Source organism: Acipenser ruthenus, chromosome 37 (assembly GCF_902713425.1).
Source record: "Acipenser ruthenus chromosome 37, fAciRut3.2 maternal haplotype, whole genome shotgun sequence".
NCBI lineage: Eukaryota > Metazoa > Chordata > Actinopteri > Acipenseriformes > Acipenseridae > Acipenser > Acipenser ruthenus.
In genome coordinates, this window is record NC_081225.1 from 6,423,954 (window position 1) to 6,449,362 (window position 25,409).

The window sequence follows — 25,409 nt, forward strand, 5'->3', positions numbered from 1 at the left end:
TTTTTTCAAAGAGCATCCAGTTTTATAATTTTGGTTTCAGCTTTTAAAATTAAATATCAACATTGGGTTGCCTTTCTAACAGCATACTAATTTTTATTTTATTTATTTATTTATTTCTTAGCAGATGCCCTTATCTAGGGCGACTTACAATTGTTACAAGATATCACATTATACATTATTTCACATATCACATTATTTTTACATACAATTACCCATTTATACAGCTGGGTTTTTACTGGAGCAATCTAGGTAAAGTACCTTGCTCAAGGGTACAGCAGCAGTGTCTCCCACTGGGGTTGAACTCACAACCCTCCGGTCAAGAGTCCAGAGCCCTAACCACTACTCCACACTGCTGTCCTCATAACATAACATACTAATAACATTTAGTCTCCAATAACATTTAGTCTCCAAAATGGTTAGCGTTGCCTGTGTCTCTTCACCATCCAACACAGCAACTTAGTACACAATGTATTTGTAATTGTAACACATATTTACTTTGACTTTTTAAGCTATAAACACAATGTTAGATGAGTTCAGCCTATTCAGTGCCTATGCCTATTAACTTAACTTCTTAACAGAAGTTAAGTTAATGACAGGCCAACAAGATCCTAGGAAATTCACCTTTACATTTTTTATAACAGTTTAATAACAGCCTAGACCAGTTTAGTAACAGCCTAGACCACTTTAATAACAGCCTAGACCAGTTTAAAACAGCCTAGACCAGTTTAACAGTCTAAAACAATTTCACAAATATAATTTTATCCATAATAATAGAAAAAAAAAACTCAACTCAAGAGCTTTGTGAATAAGGCTAATACACTTGGTTCCCATCCCTTTTGTACAACTGGTTAAAAAGAATGGTGAGCACTACAAATTACAAAAAAAAAAAAAAGTTTTGGATCAGTTCAGACTGAAGTTCTGATCACCACAATCTTGAATCTGTTCCCAAAAGCTGTAAATGTACGACTTTATACTCCATTAGCTTCCTGACTCCTAGAGATCCTTTTCTAATAGCCAGACAGCATGTCTATTGACACAGCTGCTGTGTAACTGTTTGCATGACTTGGCTCGGGAAGGAAGTCCCTGTTGTTGTCCAGTGACACAGCGTGTGCTTCTCTGTGAAGTGCAGTGATAGCTGGTGGTTCGGCCACCTGTTCTGCCTGGCATTAGACCTTCAATCACTGAAAGGTCGTTGGATCTCCACTGATGAGGCCGACTGGGCAGGGCTGCAACATGAAGACTCTTGGCTTTTTGAGCCAGAAAATGAATATTGGAAATTGCTCAATCAGACTATTTTGAGTATTTAAAGCTAGTCTCACTGGCACTGTTAATAAACTAACTTAATGCTTTGAGAATACTTGCACAAGTCCCAATGCATACCCTTTTTTCTTTTTTCTTAAGGGTAAGCACGAAGGCTATAAACATGAAGGCAGCAAATGCCGTTTGTATGTGCAGCAAATACAGAAACACGAAATACAGTACTTCACAAGTTTATCATTGTTATTAATATATTTCTCAGTTGTAATTGAGATACACGAACGGCTTATCATGGATCAATTGAATAACCCGACACGCCTGTCTGTTGATGGTGATGACGGGAGTCTGTAAACCTGAACTGTCTCAGCCTATCCCGCTATTATGCCAAATAGTGTCTTCAGAAGGAGTGTCTCACTGGTAACCAGACACTGGCTCAAAAATGATCTTTCTGATAGATTTCAGTTTGTCTCTATGGGGAGGCAAAATCTGAAAGGTCTGAAGTTGTCTGCGATGTTCCACAGGGCTCTGTTCTAGGTCCGTTGTTATTTTCATTGCATATGCTACCGTTAGGTGATATTATCCTCACACATGGAGTGAAATTCTATTGCTATGTGGGTGATACCCAGCTATAATTGTCCCTAAAGCCAGGAAATACTTCTGCCTGGGAGTTACTTGCTGCTTGTCTTGCAGACATCAAGTGTTGGATGTCAGCTTATATTAGCGAACTTACTAAAGTATCTTTTTACCATTTGAGAAATATAGCCAAACTTAGACCAATTATTTCTGTATCTGATGCCGAGAGACTAATGCATGCCTTTGTTTCATCTAGAATTGATTACTGTAGTACACTTCTCTCTGGTATCCCAAGGGTTATTCCTAGGGTCAACAAAATGAAAACGGGAGGAAGAGCTTTTTAATGCAGAGCCCCTAAATTATGGAATGCCCTTCCTTCTTTCGTCTGGGAAGCTGGGACTGTTACAGTTTTTAAGTCAAGACTAAAAACATACTTTTATAAAACGGCTTTCTTATCTTAGTGGGTTTTAATGTAACTTTTAAATTTCTGCTATTTAACATTTTTTTTTATATACTGTTTTTTAAATATGCTATTTAATATGTAGCAGTTGTGTGTGTGTGACATGCCTGGGGTCCTTTATACAAAGGTATTGTGTTGTATAAATGTAAATGCTTTTTGTAATGTACTGTACAGTGCTTTGCGATATTTTTGTATTAAAAGCGCTATATAAATGCAATAAATAAATAAAATAAATGATAGGTAAAATACAGAATTGAACACATTTTATTATCATTGGTATTTATTGTCAAAATATTGTGAATTCCCATAAGTTTAAATTATGAACTTACTAAATTCTTGTACTGACAGCAAAAATCAATGCCTGCCTATTAGCTTACTTCTTGAAACTTAGGGTCTCTATAAAGCAGTTTTCTCTACAGAACAGCATAATAGATTGAACAAAAGCAATTTACTATCGATCACTCCATATCATGCAAAAGAGCGTGTTTGGATAGGATTCTTCAGTGCAATACCAGTTACTGTGTTTTTTTTTCCTGCCCCTCTAAATTTGCCGCACTAGGCGGCTGCCTGGTTTGCCTAGGCCTCATCCGGGCCTGCTCACAAGGGTGACTTCTGCTTTGCTTGACAAAACATGAAGAGGGGATGCTGACAGCCAATGATGTGAAGGGGAGGGGAGCTCAAGTCTCGGATGTACGCAGCTGGTGATATTTCCAATTTAAATGAGCTTCCAATGTCATTTTAATTCCTTTTTTTCACATGTCATTACTGGGGTTCTGTTCCTCCAGCACTGAATTATTATAATTTGTCTCTAAATCACCTGGCTTTGAGCTTGCTTGGGGAATCCTAAGTGCCAGCACTGAATAGCCATCCTTTCAAGTCATGAGACAATGTGACCCTTGAACTCTCAGCCTCATCTACTCTTCGTCTGTATAAATGTAGAGTACGTGGGGATTGAAAAGTTCACACTGTCACATGATTTGAATGGAATAAGGAAGGCTTCAGTGCCTTCACTTAGGATTCTCCAGCCAAGCTCGAATGAAGCTCAATGCCAGTTAAAAGCAGATTCAGAGACTTTGAAGCTACTTGCTTTTTAACTGATATCAACTTTTCAGCAAAAAAAATTGAATCTATAGTGCATTAATATGGAAAATGTTCATGTAATCATGTGCATAACTTTTGTTTAACTTATTTACATAGTTCCGATTTAGAACCCACGACTGGAGTAAGTTTCCTTTTTTATTGGTTTTTACAATTTTTTATGAATGCTCTTCCATATAAATTTTTTTTTTTTTAATGAAACATGGAAATAAAGAAATATTGAACTGGAAAAAATGTAAATTAAATGATTCCGATGTGCACAATGGGTAGAAGTTGAAATTAGAATTTTGATTAAAAATCACTCACACATACAAATGTAACAAGCAACGTTAATTCAGGTAGACAAGGGAAGGAAGACTTAAACGCTATTTACAGTCCAGGTGCATTTCAGTTCCCAGACTTCCCGCCCCTTCAAAAAAACGCTATAAATTTTCACTGCTTTATGTTCTGTTTATTGTCAATTGATAGGTGCTTGTCTACAGCTCTTTCCTGTCGTGTTGAACCTGTAACTTGGGTAGGCATCCTTACTTTAACATTGATTCTGTGGGGAAAAAAACAGCCTAAGTTTAACTACATTTCCATCAGCACCGTAAAACCAGTCTGTAAAACAATCTCATCTCGTTCTAATATCAAACTGGGGCTGAAGCCGGCTCTATCTGTAGTCTACAGTCGAATCTGAAAAAGTACCTTACTCAAAAGTCAAAGGTCACCTTTATGTAGCACGTTTTTGTGTAATTGTAAAATAAATGCACCCATCTCAGATATTTCCCTGAATGTATAATATATCTGTTTAAAAACATTTCATATGTACAAAAAAGGCCAAGTTAGTGTAGTGATGGCTTTCTGCATGAGGTATTAATTATGTTATTAATTATTTTTTTTTACTAATTATTAGTTTTACATTATGTTTATGTGTGTCTTTTATAGTTAAGCTGTTTTTAATCATTATGTTTAAATTGTGTGTGAATGTGTTTTTTCATAGTGGTTTTAATGTGCTTACTAATTCAGTTGCTTTAATATGCGTTTATATTAAGTTTCTATACAGTATTGTGTAGGTTTCGAGTTCTTTCATTTCCCATCGGCAAAACCAGCTATGTTCAGTTTTGCATAGCCTAACACGACTCATAGTCACAGATAGGTGTCTGAGCTAAACGCCAAAAGGCAGATTAGCAGAGATAGTGTGAGATGGGGGAGGGGAACTGAAAGACAAGATGGATGCGCCCTGCTAGGTACAATGTGGTATGCAACCCCCCCCCCCCAACCCCCTTTTTCCCCGCAGAGGGAGTGTGCAATGATAGATAGAGTGGAAACCCCTATCATTGGACAGAGGTAAGACAAATGGGAGTGGAGTCAACAATTGTTTACAAAGGTATAAATATCAAACATTGTAAAGATTTGTCAGTCTTTTCATCTCTTTTGAACTGACTCCATGGATATCCGTGCTTTCTAATACAAACATATGCACTGAGCTGTACTGAGGCCTTGTCCAAAGTCAGTTTAAATCTTGTGCTTATATGATTGTATTGGAGGTATACCTTTCTTGTATATAAAGTGTTTTTGAATCAAAAACCATTTGTCAGCTTAATTTTTTTCACTACGTTAGCATAAACATACTGTGCTGTGATTCTTCAAATGTATTTGCTTACGACTGTAAGTCGCCCTGGATAAGGGCGTCTGCTAAGAAATAAATAATATCCAGGGCGACTTACAATTGTTACAAGATATCACATCATTTCAGATTATACACATATCACATTATTATTTTTACATACAATTACAGTTATACAGTTGGATTTTTACTGGAGCAATCTAGGTAAAGTACCTTGCTCAAGGGTACAGCAGCAGTGTCCCCCACCTGGGATTGAACCCACGACCCTCCGGTTAAGAGTCCAGAGCCCTAACCACTACTCCACATTGCTGCCCATATAAAGATGTGATTTCTACAAAAAAGGGGAAGTTATAGGGTCAGCCTTGTAGAGATGTAAAGGTTATAGGGTCAGCCCTGTAGAGATGTAATGTAAAGGTTATAGGGTCAGCCCTGTAGAGGTGTAATGTAAAGGTTATAGGGTCAGCCCTGTAGAGATGTAAAGGTTATAGGGTCAGCCCTGTAGAGATGTAATGTAAAGGTTATAGGCTCAGCTCTGTAGAGATGTAATGTAAAAGTTATAGGGTCAGCCCTGTAGAGATGTAATGTAAAGGTTATAGGGTCAGCTCTGTAGAGATGTAATGTAAAAGTTATAGGGTCAGCCCTGTAGAGATGTAATGTAAAGGTTATAGGGTCAGCCCTGTAGAGATGTAATGTAAAGGTTATAGGGTCAGCCCTGTAGAGGTGTAATGTAAAGGTTATAGGGTCAGCCCTGTAGAGATGTAAAGGTTATAGGGTCAGCCCTGTAGAGATGTAATGTAAAGGTTATAGGCTCAGCTCTGTAGAGATGTAATTTAAAAGTTATAGGGTCAGCCCTGTAGAGATGTAATGTAAAGGTTATAGGGTCAGCTCTGTAGAGATGTAATGTAAAGGTTATAGGGTCAGCCCTGTAGAGATGTAATGTAAAGGTTATAGGGTCAGCTCTGTAGAGATGTAATGTAAAGGTTATAGGGTCAGCCCTGTAGAGAGGTAATGTAAAAGTTAAACAACACAACACCATTCTTATTAGTAGCAACATGAATAAAAAAGTGGGGGACTAGTCTCCCCCAATTAACTTCTACATCTTGTTGAACTTTTAGACCTTTGCCTTTTGCTCGCCTGGGTTTATAGTGCAGCAGGGATCACATGTCATATCACATGATCAACCTAATTTGCGCCTCTAATTAAGAGCAATGCCGAATCCTAATAAGGGTGCCAGAGTATATTGCAAGTGGGCATTATTATTTAAGAAATAGAGGCTACAAATAGACAGCTTGCAGTTCAGGTGTTTAAGTGTGAATAGCTATTAGAGACAAGCAAAACAATAAAACCCTGCTAGGATGTTTCCCCATTCAATTTATACAGGATGTCTGTGGGTCTCAACACAGGTCTCGGATGTGTAAATAAGGGGCACACAGAAGCTGCATGCTGCCTCAGCACATGGTATGCTGCCTGAAACAGGGTTCAGAATACTCTGCAGTTCTTGAAAATAACTTTTGTTAACCCAGAAGTGTCAGCTCAAGACATATGAAGCCCGCTACAGTCATTGGGGGACTTTTGCATCACCTAGACAGTTTTAAATAATTGAAAAAAATAATAATAATTGTAGGTTTTTTGTTATGCATAGTAAATGGAAAACTACAAAGCAGTATGTAATTCAATATGTTAATGTACCATTATTCATCAGGTTTCATTTGACTTGATTATGAAGCAAGATTTGTTAATTCTTTTGGCCATAGCCGTACATTTAAGTGAAGAGCTGTTACAATAGAGAGGCAGAAATACACTGTGCTAGATCTTATTTTACACTCTAGAGCTCCACAGTGGATGTCAGTAAGCTACTTTGAAAGACAGCCTTGCAGTGTCTGCTTCTGCTCAATGGGCACCTGACCAGGGGAGGAGAAACAGGCCCTGACGATTTTATCTCTCTAAGTGCCTTAGGCCTATCCAGTGTTTCTTGCAGAATCCCCAGCCAAGATCGACAACTTCACATAGCCAGGATGCGAACCTGCCCTCCCCTAACTGTATGACTCTGCACACCACATGGTCATATCTTTACCATGTGAGCTACTTGGGAACTCCTGATACGCTCTTTTCCTATGGAATTCCCTTTTCTATTTGCATTGGCTTCTAAAGGGATTGTTTCATAGCACACAGTGCCACCTAGTGCACATATTCACCTTGCCGTGCGGTTTTGAAGTTGAAGGACTGGAAGCCCCCTGTGAGAGCGGAGGAGTCGATGACGTCCACGCCGTACTCGCTCTGGCTCTTCCGGTACAGCGTGACTGCCACCACGAGGACGGCCACGGCAATGATACCTGCTGCCAAGCCAGAGTAGAGGGCCACGTCACTGCCGCTCTCAATACCTGGAAAAAAGAAACAAAGCCAAACTCCTGTGTCAAAACTTACAGTTTAGTTAATTGTTCAGGCGAGATGCTTTTTCCGTCTGTCCCCAAATATTACCCCCGACATTACACCTGGTGAAAATATACCACATTTTATATAACAATATATGTTCACCTTTTTGTCAATATTAGTACATGACACTGTTATCAAATGTATATAATCTTCCATGAGTTGTTGTTTAGACTGGGGGGTCTGTCATTATTGCAACATGTGAAGGCAAATGAAGTAATAAAATGCCACTGTTTCGAACATGATTTAGAGGCAGCCATCGAACACTTACAAACATATTATAGCAACAACATTGCACTTTTATAGCGCCTTTCAAAAGCACATAAAAAAGCCTAAAAGCTGATATCGGTGTATTTAATCTGTTCATATAGAATGTGTTGTGGTTTAAACGTTAACAATGCTTTTCATGGTGTGAGATCTATGCACTCTAAAAAGTGTTGTTGCAACTAATACGTTTTAATAGGGACATGACGTGACTTAATCCTATTTATTATGCAAAGTTGAGTTTTATATATGTATTTGTAATACTGATTGCATCATTCCTAATTCCCTATCAGTAGTGCTGTGGTGCTCCCAAAGGCAGAGATCTCAGGACTCAAAATGCAGCTTCCTCTGAGAATAGCACAAGCAATTCTTGAATCTATTTTAAGAAAATAGAGCACTTGCCTCAGAAGCTTGGTTTACAACAAGAAAAACAGCAGCAGGTTAAAGATGTTTTGGCTATGGCTTTGGGAACTCGAGGCTAATGGATTGGTTTGCCGTAGAATCGAAACGGAATTGATTCAGATGTAACGAGAGCCATCTCTGTCACAATAGCTCTTTGTGTGTGAATGTATCTCCCTACTGCTTTTTATTACGATTGTAAGTCGCCCTGGATAAGGGCGTCTGCTAAGAAATAAATAATAATAATAATAATATTAGTGGGTGGTGTAATCCTCTAAAATAATGCACTTGTCAGACAGCTTGCTCATAAACATAATTCTCATATATTGAAAAAGCGGACGATTACTGATTAATTGAAGATAGTTAGTAAGCAGGCAGTCTGAGTGGGCTTAATGTAGAACAAATGCCTCATTCATCAGCAACACAGGATTTTATTTTTTTTAAAAAATGGAGGGTACCTAGGGAATATACAGTATTCCAGACTGGCCCATAGGGATATCACTTAACATCAGTAATTTGAATTAGTACAGAAGCACCTACTAACCAAGTATCTTTTAGAAGCTTTCTTGGCAAGGGTTGCAAGGTTTGAAACACTAGCCCTGCACCTAGTCCTGGATTTCAGAACTACCTTCAAGTAACAGTAGCTAACAAAATAATTCCATAAATCTTAGCCATTTTGCAATCCCATTCACTACATAGTTCTCAAATATGCAGGTTTGAAAAAAAAAAAAAATGTTATAGCACACATGCATTTTTATTTTAACCCTTTCCGGTCCAATGTTGGACACTGTCCGACATCATCAAAAAGATGCAAAAAACAGGTCTCTAGTCGTTTTTTCTCCGGAAAAAGCCGAAAAAACCATTCAATGGCCGAGTCAGATTCAGGAGCCGAGAGAAGCCGAAAAAAAAGGCGCGTATTTCATGAATACAGATAGCCCCGGCATCACATAGATAACATGGACATAAACAAACAAGATAGCTGCTTCTGCATCCAGCGCTCAAAGAATATCACAGACATTTGCAGAGCTTTTTTTAGATGTTATAGTAATAAAATAATAACTTAGATCACATTATTGAGGAGTTTGGTGATAAAACGAGTGATCAGGAGATGATCTATCAGTATGCACAACTATGAAGAGGTATGTGAAAAAAACAGCGAACGAGGGGTGGGGCAGGGCTGGAGATGCAGTACTGAGTGTCCTGTTGATATGCAGTGCCTTTTAAACCTGCTTTACTGTGAAAAAAAATACTTTTAAACAGCGCGTCTAAAATAAACTGTGCGTGTGAACTGGACCTGACACGCGCTGAATAAATGGACCGCTAAGGGTTAAAACACAATATCTGGTTCTACTTTACCTTCCTGAATTTTACTCTCCAGGTGAAATGACAGAGCAAGACAGCTTTTGAACAGATATTTCTTTAACCTAGTGTAATACGAGATATCATGTTTTGAGATGAAAATACATGTTTGCTATAACATGTGTTTCTTTCAAAACTGCACATTTGAGACCTACATAATAAATGGATGTGCATAGCAGAAACATTTTATAAAATGGTTTTGTTAGGACATTTACTTAAAGTATATTATTTAAATGATCAGGAACCAGGAGTTTGATGTTAAGTAAATGTATCTCCCCAAAAGCTACATGAACTACAGACTCAAGGGTGATGTATTCATGCTGTAATTGTTGTGATTAGTTCATTTACCAGGGTATACAGTACTCTGAGTAGGGGCTGCTCCTGTTCACAAGATGTATGTGCAGAATATCATCAGTGTTTCCAATTGTAATATTAGACTAATAGCAGTACTGGTATCTTTGTGGCACACTTATAGAAGCATGTTTGATGCTAATGTAAAATAAAAAAAATAGATTTCAAGACCACATAACTAACATACTTTGCATAAACTATTTTCTAAACAAAGTTGTTAAGGCAGGAGAAAGGCAGACAAAAATTAAGCACATCCTATCGCCTTATTTTGCTAAACTTAAATAAATGACCAACAAAATAATGATATTCCGTTCTGAAAAATGAAGCAAACTTTAATTCCAGAGCAAGGTACATTACAATTCGAAGAAACAAACAGAAACAGTATTCTTAATTATAATTAGGCCTTCTGTTTTACGTTTTTTTATTAATGTCATTTTTCTGTGCTTATTTTTTAAGCTATTTTATATGTAACTGTTTTAGTTGTTTTTAGTCACAATATTTATAGTAACTCGACAGTACTTGAACACTTCAATTGTACCTTCTTTTTTTTTGATGTCTTCCTCAATGAAATCCTTATGGTCACGAGCATATTCTTCCAGGGTGTTTGTGCATTTTTTTACATTTCGCCACAATTTGCAATTCTGTTTTAAAATCCATAAGCATGTGAACCTTATGTACTGTAATACAGCTTTAAATCTTGCGAGCAAGAACATCTCGTTTGAAATCTTGCAAGCGTGTTAGAATCATCCAATAGAAATGTAGGAATGTGCTGCCACTCAGTAGTCGGGGTGGGTTTAAAGTATTCAGAACAAATCAATGCAAGATACAAGTCAGGAAGGAGGGACATTGCCCAACTGCACTGGGACATTTATTTATTTTTTTCATGGAGAAAGGGGTCAAGTCAACGTGAATTGCATAACCATTTCCACTGTTTTTCTGGTGTTTATTGGATATACACGATTTCATTTTTTTTGTATCAGGGGTGTTTTATTGGTTTTTTATTGGTTAAAACCGAAAATCAGAAGCCCTAATTATATATGAATCAATCTAAAGGCATTCGCTACGTCCTTCTAAACTGTGCTTCGTCCCTTTAACTCTTAGCAGTTTACCATCCGAGGTCATCAATGTGTGACTGGCTAAAACAGGCAAAAGGGGAGGGGAGGCAAGTCTTCCTTGATTATTTTCTTACTGAGTGTTCCAGGCAAGCCAGCTGAAACAATGGAAGAATGTGATTGGCTAATAGATGTGCTCATCATAACTACAGAGGAGACAAAAGCGCCTCCTGTGAATGTACAGCGGTGACTGTGTGGAGAATTTGGTTGGAATGGCTGCCTCTGCTTTAAAGATATGTATTTATTGTTATATTACATATTACATATAAATAAATAATAAAAATATTATTTATTTGAACATTTTTGAGTGGGCAGTGCCCTCTCTGCCACCTGATGAGCCACCACTGCTTGGAAATATGCACAGTGACTGGACACTTTATTAGGACCTGTCTACCAGATTGGATTTGGCATGTTCTCCTGGTATACCCTGGGTCCCTTGATGACTCTGGAAGGATTACTTCATCAGGTCCACCCTGACCCAGCAATGCTGCACTTGCACCCTGATGGCGATGGCTACTTTCAAGAACGAATGGTTTGACGAGCATGACAGAGACCTCAGCAATCTTCCATGGTCATCAAACTTTTTAAAAATAAATCTTACCTAATATAAAGTTCCATAATTTCATAGGTCTCACATTTTCCTATATGAAAATCACACACATTACTGTAAAGGTGAATTAGATTTTTAAATGGTAATTTATTTTAATCTGTGAGTGAAGAAAATGTTTTGATCACGCCATGCAGATACTTTGTCATTTTCTTTTTTGTTTAGAAATGCTGTAAAAAATATATCATTACAAATCAAATACACATAGGAAAATGTGAGATCTACGGTGTGATGGTAATACATATTAGAACAGATTGACTGGAATTATTGTGTTAGCTATGTACTATAAATGTAGGCTGGTGTGGTTCAGACTATAACATACTTCATTATGAAGCTTAGGGTAATAACTTAAAGAAAACTCCTGCCCCTGTGGACAAGATGCCAATTAATTACCCCCCCAGAATAAAATCCAACTTACTCTGTGGTTTCACCTTGTGAAGTAGCTTTCGGTCTACAGGGATGGAATTAGAGAGAAAGAGATAATTATAGAAATTTACAATATCTATAACCCAAGAAATTACATCTCATTGCAGGGAGGGCAAGGGGTGTTTTATAGAAGCGCCTGGCTAAGTAGATCTTAGATAATGTTTTTACCAGTGCACTGCTGTAGTAATTTGGAGAAGCTTGGCTGGCTCCATCTGAAGACACATACAAAATATAATTGCTTTCAGATTATCTACAAAGGTGCAACTGGCTAAACTACCTCATATAAAAAAAGAATTACACTGAATTGTAATTAAAAACCAAGTTCTCAATACCTAAGGCTTGTAAAGATAAAAAAAAAAAAGATACAGTATCTTCCAGCACAGCTATACTTAAAGCAATAATCTCCCACAAGAAAAAAGATTAAAACATAGTCTAAAACTGCATTGCATTTCATATAAATATTATACTTTATCTTACATAAAGAATACTCCACGAACATACTGCAGTCGTGGTTGGTATAAATGGGGATGTGCTATTTATACCACATGTGTATTTTATCATTTATATTATTTTACAATTTAATTGAAGTATGTTGTACTCTACTGTGTTTGGCAATAGACTCATCTGTTTGTTTGTCTGTGTGTCTGAAACGTAATCCACAACACTGTGACTGCAATCAAGCTACCAGGTCATGTCTGAATTCCAGTGTATGGAGCAGCATAGTTCACAGTGTGTGTAAACTTTCAGGACTTCTTTAACTAGTTTTACTATTTTATAACAACAATCAAATTGCAAAAATCTTATTTTCTAATTTTTGTTTATACACAAAAACTTTAAGAAGCCCCTTCGTCTGTCTTTTCAGACAGGCCTGCTGTATTACCTGGCTTCAGTCAAATAGTAATTAAAGTTATTCTCTGAGTTATTTAGCCACATGTGTGGCATAAACTGTAGTATTTTATCTAATACACTATTGTATTTCATATTGTATAATGTAATTCAAATATTGACAGGAGTTGAGACCTATAGAGGGAAAGCAATTGCCCCGAGGGATGAAACAGTGATACACAATGGACATGTCAGTTTTAATGTATTCATTTCTTTATTACTGAAATACTTTAAATCCTTCAAGTAAACACAATGTAATTGGTTTGATTTGTATGGAACCCAGCTGTAGTTCCAGTAACACTCACTCTGTGTACACAGCCCCTCAGTACAGTTCTCTGTCTCCTGGCTCGGACCCTCACATGACTTGCCCCCGTGCCTCGGAGAGGGGGCAGTGCAGTCTCGATTCCGCTGGCGGTCACACTCCGGACTGCAGACTGACCACTCACTCCACACATCCCAGCTTCCGTCCACTAGGGGGCGAAACATAAGGGCAAATCCACTGTTTTAATTCCCCAAGGACCACTGATGCAAAACTTACAACACACATTTATCTACTTAATTTAGGGATATGTTTTCATAACGTTTACTTCAGCATTTAATTAAATCCTGTTTTTTTAAAGTAGAAAATTACTTGTTAATGGTACAAAACCGAGAAACAAACAAGATAGAGTTTCTGGCACAGTGGTTTCTAGAACCGAACGGTGTTCGAAGGTGTTCAATTGTGGAGGCAAGCTAGGCAGGTTGTGAGATATTAACTCAGACTCCATCACGAGTAAGGCCCTGTGAAAATCGCAGATTATTATTTTTTTTTAATTCACAGCAGTGTCACAGGTAAAGTATCATATTTCGCGGAATGTGCACTGAACTATTTTATAAATTGTGTGTACAGATTACTATTTTTTTAAACAGCAAAGAGAGATAAATTCACTGACATCATCAAAATCAACGTCACTTTACAATAGCTTGCGAAACAGTGTTGTAATTAACAGCCTGTAGGTAAAGTGTATCTCCAAGGACAACTTTCCGTTCTACGTCGGATGCATGTTCACAATTTAGGCCTTGCAAAACAAATAAAATGTTTATGTGTTTCGTGCTTCACGGTTTTCAGTGGACTTTTGGAACATTGTTTCTTTGCAAGTAAAGCAGTCACAGTAATACTCTAGATTTCTGCCTTTCTCTTTTGGTGAAAATTGTGTTTTATTCTGTATTTGGTTGTTATTTATTGTACTGTAAAGCACTTTGAGACACTTTGTGTGAAAGGTGCTATATAAATAAATAAACTTTAAACTTTAAATAGCTGTCAACAGGCGATTTTCAGAAGTGATCTACAGTAACGTTGCAGGACGCACAGAAGAGCTTACCTCCATCGCTGTGTAAAACTCCTGCTGGATACTGCATTTTCTTGTTTACAGTGTGTAGTATTTGAATTTCCCGCCTAGATTACATATAGTCACATGACATAACCACTTCACAGCACTATGTGCATGCCGAATAGTACATGCAGTCACATAACAAGCAGAGCTGTACAGTTTAGTTAATGTGATTTTTTTGGTATGAAATACAAATACTAATTATGAAGTAATGTATTTTTATTTCTTAAGAATATTGAATAAATCACAGTATTGGGTTTATTTCACGATCCCCACCCAGTCTGTGAAATCACGATTTACACAGGGCCTTAGTTATGAGGTCTGCTCAGAAGTGTAGGAATCAATGCCTGAGTAGTACACATGGGGCCAATAAATAGAGAATACAGTAAATAGTAAAGAGCAAAAAATAATCACGTGTAAGAGCGGGTTCGACTAAGATCAGTTAACGTTTATTAAAAATATTTGCTTATATGAGTAAAGTCCAGTCTGAGCACATAGTAAGTATGATGAATGGATGAGAATGTTTTCAATAAGAGCAATTACAAAAACAACATGAATACGGATACCTATAAGAGTACAGTCAAATACAAGATACAAGAAGTAATTATAATTAAAAGCAGTAATAAAATACGGCAAGGTATGGAGCAGTTCAGTGCAAGTACAAGCTGATGCAAGTACTGGTACAATTGGGTGCCATATAGTCCAGTATAGTCGAGAGTTGTGAAGTTTACAGATGCTGTCTGAACAGGTGTGTCTTGAGGAGGTGCTGGAAGGTGGTCAGGGACTGAGCAGTCCTGATATCCATGGGTAGGTCGTCCCACCACTGAAGGGCAAGGGTGGAGAAGGAGCAGGCTCTGTAAGGGGAACGGAGGGGGGGTACAGCTAATCTGGGGGAGGGGGAGAGAGAGGGTGTAGGCGAGTACAAGAGTTTTGAATTGGAAGTGAGTGCCAGTGCAGACAGCAGAGCAACGGTGCAGCATAGAAGAAATGAGGAAGGGAAAAGACAAGGCGAGCAGAAGAGTTTTGGAAGAGCTGGAGAGGACGGATGGCAGAGGCAGGGAGGCCGGCCAGGAGGGAATTGCAGTAGTCAAGGCGGGACAGTACCAGGGCCAAAACTAGGAGCTGCATGGAGTAGTCGGTGAGGAAGGGCCAAATTCTGCATATGTTGCTGAGGAAGAAGCAACAGGAGCGTGTCACAGTAGAGGTGTGCTGTGAGTAGGAGAGGGAGGGGTCTAGGGTGACACCAAGGTTCTAGGTGGATGAGGAGGGAGAGAGGGTTGTGGATTTAAGAGGGATAGAGATAGAGAGATCAGCAGTGGGGGAGGAAAGGGGGAGGAAAGGAGGTCTGATTTGGAGAGGCTGAGGTTGCAATGATGCGACTGCATCCAGGAGGAGATGGCTGAGAGGCAGGTCGAGATACAGCAGGAAACGTCGGGGTCAGAGGTGGGAAAGGAGAGGAAGATCTGGGCATCATTAGCATGGAGATAATACAAAAAGCCATGGGAGGAGATGAGGGGACCCAGGGAGCGGGTATAGAGAGAAAACAGGAGAGGTCCCAGGACAGAGCAAGAGGCAGAGGGTGAGCAAGCCAAGGCATTCGGTATGTGCGATCAGCGAGGTAGGAGGAGAATCAGGCAAGAGCAGTGTCGTGCTCACTTTACGGAGCAGACTGATGCAACTCTACACTATATTACTCAACTAATTCAGTTACTAGAGAAAGTTAATTAGAGCCAGTACAGACCACTGGAAACCAGTCTTCAAGCTATTTTGAAAGTGGGAACTCACTCGAATTCTCACAAAGGACTGTCGCCTACTCTGCTCTTGCATGTACTGGGCCACAGTTGGTTCTTTCAAGCTTCCTTCACAACTAATTTAAATGTAAATTTTTATCTTTGGAGCCTGCAGGGAAAATCGCTTGCAAAAGTGCTTAGAAGAAGTATATTGTGTTGCTTTACATGCATTACTTTCTCCAGAACTTCTTCTCTTCCTGTAATATGATGAGCACATCACTATTGATTTATTTTTGTGGTAAAAGCATAAATTGGCTTTTTGTAAATGCGTTCAAATGCTTCCCTGAGATTAAGGAGCACTGTGATATTAAGCTTGTCTACTACAAGGCTTTCTCCCCTACTGTGTATCATATAAAACACTGCTTTAAGGCACAGTGAGTTCAAAGCGTGTGGCCTCTGAGTGCAAGTTCCTTTGTAGTAGCCAGACATTATTAGCCCAAGTATGAGCAAATGGAAATTGGGTTTTGTAGGACCCTTCCTGATTTTACAGTATTAAATCAACTGCCTGTAGAGATATATAAAAAAAAAATCTGTATTATGGCTGTTTTTCCCCTGTTCATTTGTGGATGAAAATGTCCTGTCTGACTTTTATTGATGAAGAGGAATGTTTCCTATTGTAAAGAACTGCGGTTTCCTTAACATAATATAAGTTAATACCTACAGTTGACCTTGTCTCTTATAGTACACATATGTCTTCTTTTATACCATGAGTCAGGATCAACTGTACATATTAACTTATTATAAATCATGTAGCAATACGCAGTTTATGCCGTTACCCGTGTCTTTAGAATGTTTGTCAGTTGATGATGGACACTAAACACGAGACAACACTTAAATAAGATGTACTGGGATATTCTGAAATCTGGCTTTTGATGTGCTGAGAGCAGCGTTCATAATCATTAGAATATATTCCTGTGTTTTCAAGCAAAACGGTGCTTGTTACCTGGACAGAGGGCAGTGCAGGTGCTTTTCTGCACCGACATGCCCTCGCAGAAGGCCCCCCCATTGAGGGGCGCTGGGTTGGTACAGGTCCGGGACCGCTTCTGCCAGCCCCTCCCACAGCGCACATTACAAGCAGACCACTCCGTCCACGATGACCAGCCCCCGTTCACTGTAGAGAAGAGAAGACAGCTGCTTCAGTCAAACTCGCTCGCTATCTTCCCTGGCAAAGTCACCCTCTCTTTATTATCCCTTCAAAAATGTTACCACGGTAAATTTGCACAGTAACTTAGCAGATCTACCATGCTTTTTTGATGGGCGTTAGAATGCCTACCTATGCTTTACCATGCTTTCACTATGCTTTATTGCACGTTGCCATGTTTGTACTGTAGGAAACTTTTAGAAGAAATCACTATAATAACAAATCCCAGCAAAAGTGAATGGGGACAAGCTCCAGATAATAACATTTTGAGTACTGTCACACTCCCGTTAATATCATTCACATTTATTAGCCATACAAGTGATTTCTATCTCATTTAAAGGGTAAACAGGGTACAAAGTCTGAAATATAACAAATGTATTTTTCTTGTCGTTTACAATCACTTTGTATCATTTTCTATATCAGTCCTACTTTTTAAAACTCAGAAGGAGCCATGTGTCCTCAAAAGTGTTGTCAAACATGTTGTCTCACTAAGTACGACTGGTACACCACGTGTAACCATTACCCTGTCCCCCCTGCAACATACCTTTAGCACTCCTTTTGTGCAAGGTGGTATTTCTTACCAATGTATTTCACTAGGGGTGGAATGTTGCAGGGGGGAGAGTTTAATGAATACACTATGGAAGGTTGTATATTTCTTTCTGTCAGTGTGTCTGTCTGTCTATGGGCGTATTGAACAGAAAACTTTCCAACAAGTATGAGTTATCAGAGATCACTGACTGCTATGCAGAAGTATGAGACGTACTCTAATTGCTCCCAAAGTGTTTTGAAAATTTCATAGAAGCCTTAAAAAACAAAAAACAAAACAGCAGCTATTTTTAACTTTCATAAAGCAAAACTATATGACTATATTCATTATGTAAAATGATCTGTGTACCAGTAGGCATGGAGGCAGTGAGCTGTTGCCCTTTCACTAAACTCTATTTAGACTCATCAAATGAACAAAGTGAATAATCACAAACGCAATTACCAAATGCTGCTTTGAAAAGCCTTCTATTAAAATGCTACAGATTAATGCGTTTTTAAATTATTTTTCATAATAAACTCATTACTGCCTCCTCTTGTGGTTTGTGTATTCCTGTCTTCATTTTAAACAATGCCCTGAGTGGATATACAGGGAGTGGGCAAAATAAAATTGAAACACCCACCATCTGTAGGGTTTTTAAATAGTTACCTGTGATCCATTCTCAGTTATTTCAGGGAGGTGGGAAACCTTTAGTCGACGGATTACCACTGTTTGCAGTGGACTTCAGGGACCATGAAACTCAAAACTGGAAATCAGTTGTGTTTGCCTTTTTGTTCAAAGCACATTCTTTACCTTTACTTTCAGAATATAATACATGTTTAACATTCAGCCCTGAGCTTCCTGGAGTTACATCTTTTGTATAATATGCACAACGTGTATACTGCCCACCTTTTATATACAGTGCTGCCCCTCTATAAGGTGTCGCTTTAAACCACGGAACCAGTTATAAGGCGATATGGTCATGGCTCCTATTGCCCCAACAATGCCATTCCAGTAGCACTTTCATTCTCGTTATAAAACACTAACACAGTATTGTCTATAAGGTGAAATCTGCAGTCAATATCTGTGGTGTCAGATAAAGGCATCTGCTAAATACATAATACAGTAATAATAACATGGCTATTAGCCGATTTGTGGGCAACAGCACAAACTTTTTTTGGTTATGTGACATGGTTGTGAGTTTCAATCTTGGGGATCAATAAAAATAAAATATTAGTAAACCCTAAGATTGAAACTTGAAACCCTATCAGTGTCAATCATGGGGTTTCCATGCAATTTTTTTTTTGTGAAAATGTGGTTTCCATGCACAGAGAACTGGTACATGAGTGAATCTAAGCTGCTGTAATAAAGCAAAATACCTTGTGCCTGGTTGGTTAATTAATGTGTTGTACTGCTCTTGCCCAAATTGTTTTTCAAATGGCTGAAAACCGACAGAGACGTTATATATATTGTAAAAGAATCGCACCGCCTCGGGTTCTTGCACCTTTAAAAGCACAGACCCAGGACACAGGAATTGAATTTTCCAGCGCAGACGCACTATTTTTTTTAATAAACAACAACCAAAATAAACAAAAATAATCTCCATTTGTGACGCCTGGTCCTTGTTTCTTTTTTCAGGTAAAAAAAGTCCCTGGGTCGACATTGTCTATATCTTTTAGAATTTTGAATGCTTGAATCAGATCACCACGTAGTCTTCTTTGTATATATATATATATATATATATATATATATATATATATATATATATATATAGACAGTGTCGTGAAAAAGTATTTGCCCCCTGTCTGATTTTCTGCATTTTTGCATATTTTTGACACTGAATGTTATCAGATCTTCAACCAAAACCTAATATTAGATAAAAGGGATCCTGAGTGAACAAATAACACAACAATTTGATACATATTTCATTTATTTATTAAAGAAAGTTATGCAACACCCAATGCCCCCGTGTGAAAAAGTAATCGCCCCCTTAGACTCAGTAACTGGTTATGCCACCTTTAGCAGCAATAACTGCAACCAAACACTTCCTGTAGTTATTGATTAGTCTCTCACAGCGCCGTGAAGGAATTTTGGCCCACTCCTCCATGCAGAACTGATTCAACAGTGACATTTGTGGGTTTTTGAGCATGAACTGCTCGTTTCAGGTCCTGCCACAACATCTCAATGGGGTTTAGGTCTGGACTTTGACTAGGCCATTCCAAAACTTTAAATTTCTTGTTCTTCAACCATTCTGATGTAGACTTGCTTGTGTGTTTCGGATCATTGTCTTGCTGCATGACCCAGCTGCGCTTCAGCTTCAGCTCACGGACGGATGGCCTGACATTCTCCTGTAGAATTCTCTGATACAGAGCAGAATTCATGGTTCCAGAATTCAACAATGGCAAGGCGTCCAGGTCCTGATGCAGCAAAGCATCCCCAAACCATGACACTACCACCACCATATTCGACCGTTTGTATGAGGTTCTTACTGTGGAATGCAGTGTTTGGTTTTCGCCAGACATAACGGGGCCCATGTCGGCCAAAAAGTTCCACTTTTGACTCATCTGTCCATAGAACATGAATCCAGATCTGTTGAGCATCATCCAGATGCTTTTTGGCAAACTTGAGACGAGCTGTTCTTCTTAGTGAGCAATGGTTTCCGCCTTGCTACTCTGCCATGAATCCCATGTTTGCCCAGTGTCTTTCAGATGGTGGAGTCATGAACACTGATCTTAGCTGAGGCGAGAGAGGCCTGCAGATCCCTGGATGTTGTTCTAGGGTTCTTTGTGACTTCTTGGACGATTTTACGCCTTGCTCTTGGAGAGATTTTGGCAGGACGGCCACTCCTGGGAAGATTCACTACTGTCCCAAACTTTCTCCATTTGGACAATATGGCTCTGACTGTGGTTCGGTGGAGCCCCAGAGCCTTAGAAATGGCTTTGTAACCCTTTCCAGACTGATATGCATCAACAACTTTTTTCCAGAGGTCTTCAATAATTTCTTTCGTTCGTGGCATGATGCGCCTCTAGAACCTGTGTGTTGACAACTTCACTCTGATGGTAAGGGCCAAAGTTAGTCAGATTTATATTGGGCAGGGCTGGCCCAAATCAGGCCTGGTTGTTAACCAAAGTACTGACCCTAATTATCCCTTTAATTGGGTTGAGTTAACTAGGGGGGGCAATAACTTTTTCACACCTGACGATTGCATGTTTGATTACCTTGCACACCAAACAAATGAAAGAAGCACCAAACTTTGGTGTCATTTTTTCTCTCAGACTCCCTCTATATACTACTACAACCCACAAAAAAATCTGACCAAATACAATGTGAAAAATGTGCAAAAATGCAGAAAATCAGACAGGGGGCAAATACTTTTTCATGGCACTGTATATATATTTCATTCAGGCAATACAGCATATTGGGGATCAGGTGGGGCTGTGTATACTACCCTGGCTTAGAAACCCTACCTGTCCGGATGGCTGACAGCTGCTGAGGAAGCATTCAACACCACGCTTGGGCAAATATGGGCCGTGGGCTCTTGAAAGGGAGGTGGCAGATACTGATGAAACGGACTGAAGTGCATTAATTTGTTCCCAGAATTGCCACTGCCTGCTGTATCCTGCACAAACTCCTGTCAACCACAAAATGAGGTGTTCAGGAATCAGAGGCTGCCTGTGAGACAGACGGCCAAGTCTCACGAGAAAAAAAAGCGGCACTGCCTTTCAAAACAAGCCCAAAACAAGCACAACCCATATCAGAGTATGGGTGTTTATGTAAATTCCAACCCGCGACTCCCAAAAAACAAGCCCAATCCCGCTTATTATAAGTGGACTTGGCAACTGTGAAGGTTACCTGAGTTTCAGTTTGACAGCAGTGATCTGAGGAGGCTCTCCTTTCTTTTAAGTTGTGTTGGATTTGCTGTTGTGTTAAATATTAATGATGCAAACAAATAAAACACAATCAATACGTTCATTTGAAATTTTATTTGGTCAGTTCTGAGAGGGCATCAACAACTTGTTGGATGTCGTTGCGCTGTTTTGGGCGATTGAGCTGGCTCATGACAACCAGTTCACCAACTATTCCTCTCTTTGGCCGTTTTTTTCGGCCACAAACCTGATTTACACGATTAATTCTCCCAAACGTGCATGTGCATCGCCACTTCACGTGTAAAATGAGCTGCATGGAAACCCCATGAATGCCACCTGTCACAATATTGAAAATATAATTAAAAGCTTCTTTAAGTTGTATTCCTTCATACAGGACATCGTATCTGTACAACCAGGAAAAGATAATACATAAAAACAAGCAGCCTCACCGTACACCACCACAGTAGCAGACATGCTCCTCCTTTTGGCCACGATGTTGCTGGCCAGACAAGTGTAGTTTCCAGAGTCTGACAGCCGGGCATGTTTAATGATGAGGTTGTGATCAGCCCTGGTGTCTATGTTATCGTCGTTGAATAAACTGACCAATTCTTCATTCTTTAGCCATTCCACCTGACAAAGACAAAATAAATCAGTTCAAACTGGTGTCAAACACTGTGATGCGAGAACCCACACTGAGAATGATCAGGACTGTATAATCACAAACATGTTTATGTTTGTGTGCGGTATAATTATAATGGGAAAATATGATCATAGGATATAGGCAAAGTATATTCATTTCTTACACAGCTACAGACGTGCTCAAATTTGTTGGTACCCCTCCACAAAAAATGAAGAATGCACAATTTTCTCTGAAATAACTTGAAACTGACAAAAGTAATTGGCATCCACCATTGTTTATTTCATATTTAATAGAAATCAGACTTTGCTTTTGATGTTTTATTCAACATAATATTGTAAATAAGAAAACAAATGAAAATGGCATGGACAAAAATGTTGGGACCGCTAACCTAATATTTTGTTGTACAAACTTTAGAGGCAATCACTGCAATCAAACGTTTTCTGTAGCTCTCAATGAGACTTCTGCACCTGTTAACAGGTAGTTTGGCCCACTCTTCCTAAGCAAACTGCTCCAGCTGTTACAGGTTTGATGGGTGCCTTCTCCAGGCTGCAAGTTTCAGCTCTTTCCATAGATGTTTGATAGGATTCAGATCAGGACTCATAGAAGGCCACTTCAGAATAGTCCAATGTTTTGTTCTTATCCATTCTTGGGTGCTTTTAGCTGTGTGTTTTGGGTCATTATCCTGTTGGAGGACCCATGACCTGCGACTGAGACAGAGCTTTCTGACACTGGGCAGTACGTTTCGCTCCAGAATGCCTTGATAGTCTTGAGATTTCATTGTGCCCTGCACAGATTCAAGGCACCCTGTGCCAGGCGCAGCAAAGCAGCCCCAAAACATAACCGAGCCTCCTCCATGTTTCACTGTAGGTATGGTGTTCTTTTCTTTGAAAGCTTCATTTTTTCGTCTGTGAACATAGAGCTGATGTGACTTGCCAAAAAGCTCCAGTTTTGACTCATCTGTCCAAAGAACATTCTCCCAGAAGGATTGTGGCTTGTCAATATGCATTTTAGCAAATTCCAGTCTGGCTTTTTTATGTTTTTCTGTCAAAAGTGGAGTCCTCCTGGGTCTTCTTCCATGGAGCCCACTTTCGTTCAAAAAGCGACGGATGGTGCGATCAGAAACTGACGTACCTTCACCTTGGAGTTCAGCTTGTATCTCTTTGGCAGTTATCCTTGGTTCTTTTTCTACCATTCGCACTATCCTTCTGTTCAATCTGGGGTCGATTTTCCTCTTGCAGGAGGTTGACTACAGTTCCATGGACCTTGAACTTCTTAATAATATTTGCAACTGTTGTCACAGGAACATCAAGCTGCTTGGAGATGGTCTTGTAGCCTTTACCTTTACCATGCTTGTCTATTATTTTCTTTCTGATCTCCTCAGACAACTCTCTCCTTTGCTTTCTCTGGTCCATGTTCAGTGTGGTGCACACAATGATACCAAACAGCACAGTGACTACTTTTCTCCATTTAAATAGGCTGAATGACTGATTACAAGATTGGAGACATGTGTGATACTAATTAAAGAAACTAATTAGTTTGAAATATCACTATAATCCAATTATTTATTATCTTTTCTAAGGGGTACCAACAAATGTGTCCAGGCCATTTTAGAATATCTTTGTAGAATAAACAATAATTCATCTCTTTTCACAGCTTCTTTGCTTTTTTCTATGACATACCAAAGGCATGCAAGTATACATGATAAAATAGCTTTTAATTTCATCACTTTTCAGGAGGAATGAAGCATTATTTCAATGAGCTGTAAGGGTACCAACACATTTGAGCACGTCTGTATATATGTTATATTTTTATGTTCAAATTACTTGGTATAATTCATAGTAAGTTAGAGATGTTTCATGACCAGTGTTATGTTTCGACTTTTGCACACATATGCAAAAGTGTCTTTATACACCCTTGAATACAGACACATGGGCTTATATTTGTGCTAAGAGCAACTTAATTTAAAAAAAATATGTTTTTGGTTTAGTATACTGAATGACAACTCCTTTTCTAATACTAAGGGAACATTTAAATTCTTGTGAAAGGATGCTGTGAGTTATCATAATAATAAGTTTATTCAGCTTCTCACTAATATCTTGAAAGCTGCCTATAGAATAGTCAATGTACTGCATAGGCATGACATATTGCTAAAATGTGTAAACAAAAAATTGGTGCACATTTTACAGTGTCACAAAAGTATAGTAAATAGGAATTACTTTGTCAGACCTTGTGGGCAGCCAAGTTCCCCCAAAGGCAAGGACACAAGTTTGCCTCAGTTTATACATTACATGTAACATAAATCACAGCGACTGATAATTCACAATTACTTTTCAATCCTAGTTTTTTCATGGACTCCCTGGAGACAATATTTATCCTTCCTTAGCAACGAGGCAGAGAATGCAGTGAACAAAAAGTCAACACTATAACTGAGACACCACCATCGTGCCTTTTTAATAACTGCCAAATGCTGTTTATGTATTCTACCGCAGACTTTATTTTCATCTCGGGATCACCAAGGAAACGGTTCTATCATGCTTCTTCAGGTAAATCATTGAACTTGAGAGATGAGAGAAAGCACTGGAAGAATAGCCTCTGTTATTTTACTTTACTAAACATCTATGGGCAAGAGTTTCAGTAGTCAATGGGATGAATGATGTGCTTGCAGGCGACAAAGACTTAAAATACCCTCTTTCTAGTGTTGTGAAAGTGTTGGTACAAAGCGCACGTCCATTCCGTGTTTTATGTGTTTACTTCATGTACATTTGTCTATACAAAACCATCCCCATATGCCGTACAGTAAAAGGTATTCACAATGTTAAATGTGTGGGAATGTAAGGTGAGATTCTGTAAACTGGGTTCAGTGATAGAGGGTGAGGAGCTGACCATTGCAATGGCAACACATACATTACTTTGATTTCAAACCCCTAATTTCACTGAAGGTGACGATAATCATTGAGAAATTGTCACGCATCTCTCCTTGCAGACTTGTTGAATGCACCATACACCATATCAACAGTGTTATGGAATATGGTTAGTGTAAAGTCCCCTTCAGTCGCATTTGGTCTTTTTTCCATGCTTTAAATTCATTTCTTCAACCGCTTATTTATCACATTCAAATCTGTACGCAGCGGTGGCACCGAGGAGGTTAAATGGCACAAGACCTGACATGATTACATTGCTGGGAGGCCAGATTCAAACCTATTATCAGCCTGTGTAGTGGCGGCACAATTAGCCCAACTGTTTGCAAGT

At 38.9% G+C, this 25,409-nt stretch overlaps 1 protein-coding gene across 2 annotated transcripts in view; it reads right to left on the reverse strand.

Moving 5' to 3' along the window:
* The window catches only part of LOC117966096 (netrin receptor UNC5D-like), a 296,114-nt gene that overhangs the window by 56,893 nt on the left and 213,812 nt on the right, over nucleotides 1-25,409 (reverse strand). For both annotated transcript variants that reach the window (XM_059008505.1, XM_059008504.1), the window contains exons 5-9: nucleotides 21,970-22,150; nucleotides 16,934-17,101; nucleotides 13,136-13,300; nucleotides 11,938-11,970; nucleotides 7,193-7,378 (exon numbers count right to left, since the gene is read on the reverse strand). In XM_059008505.1, the coding sequence (XP_058864488.1) occupies nucleotides 7,193-7,378; nucleotides 11,938-11,970; nucleotides 13,136-13,300; nucleotides 16,934-17,101; nucleotides 21,970-22,150 (733 nt within the window). The remainder of the gene's footprint in view (nucleotides 1-7,192; nucleotides 7,379-11,937; nucleotides 11,971-13,135; nucleotides 13,301-16,933; nucleotides 17,102-21,969; nucleotides 22,151-25,409) is intronic.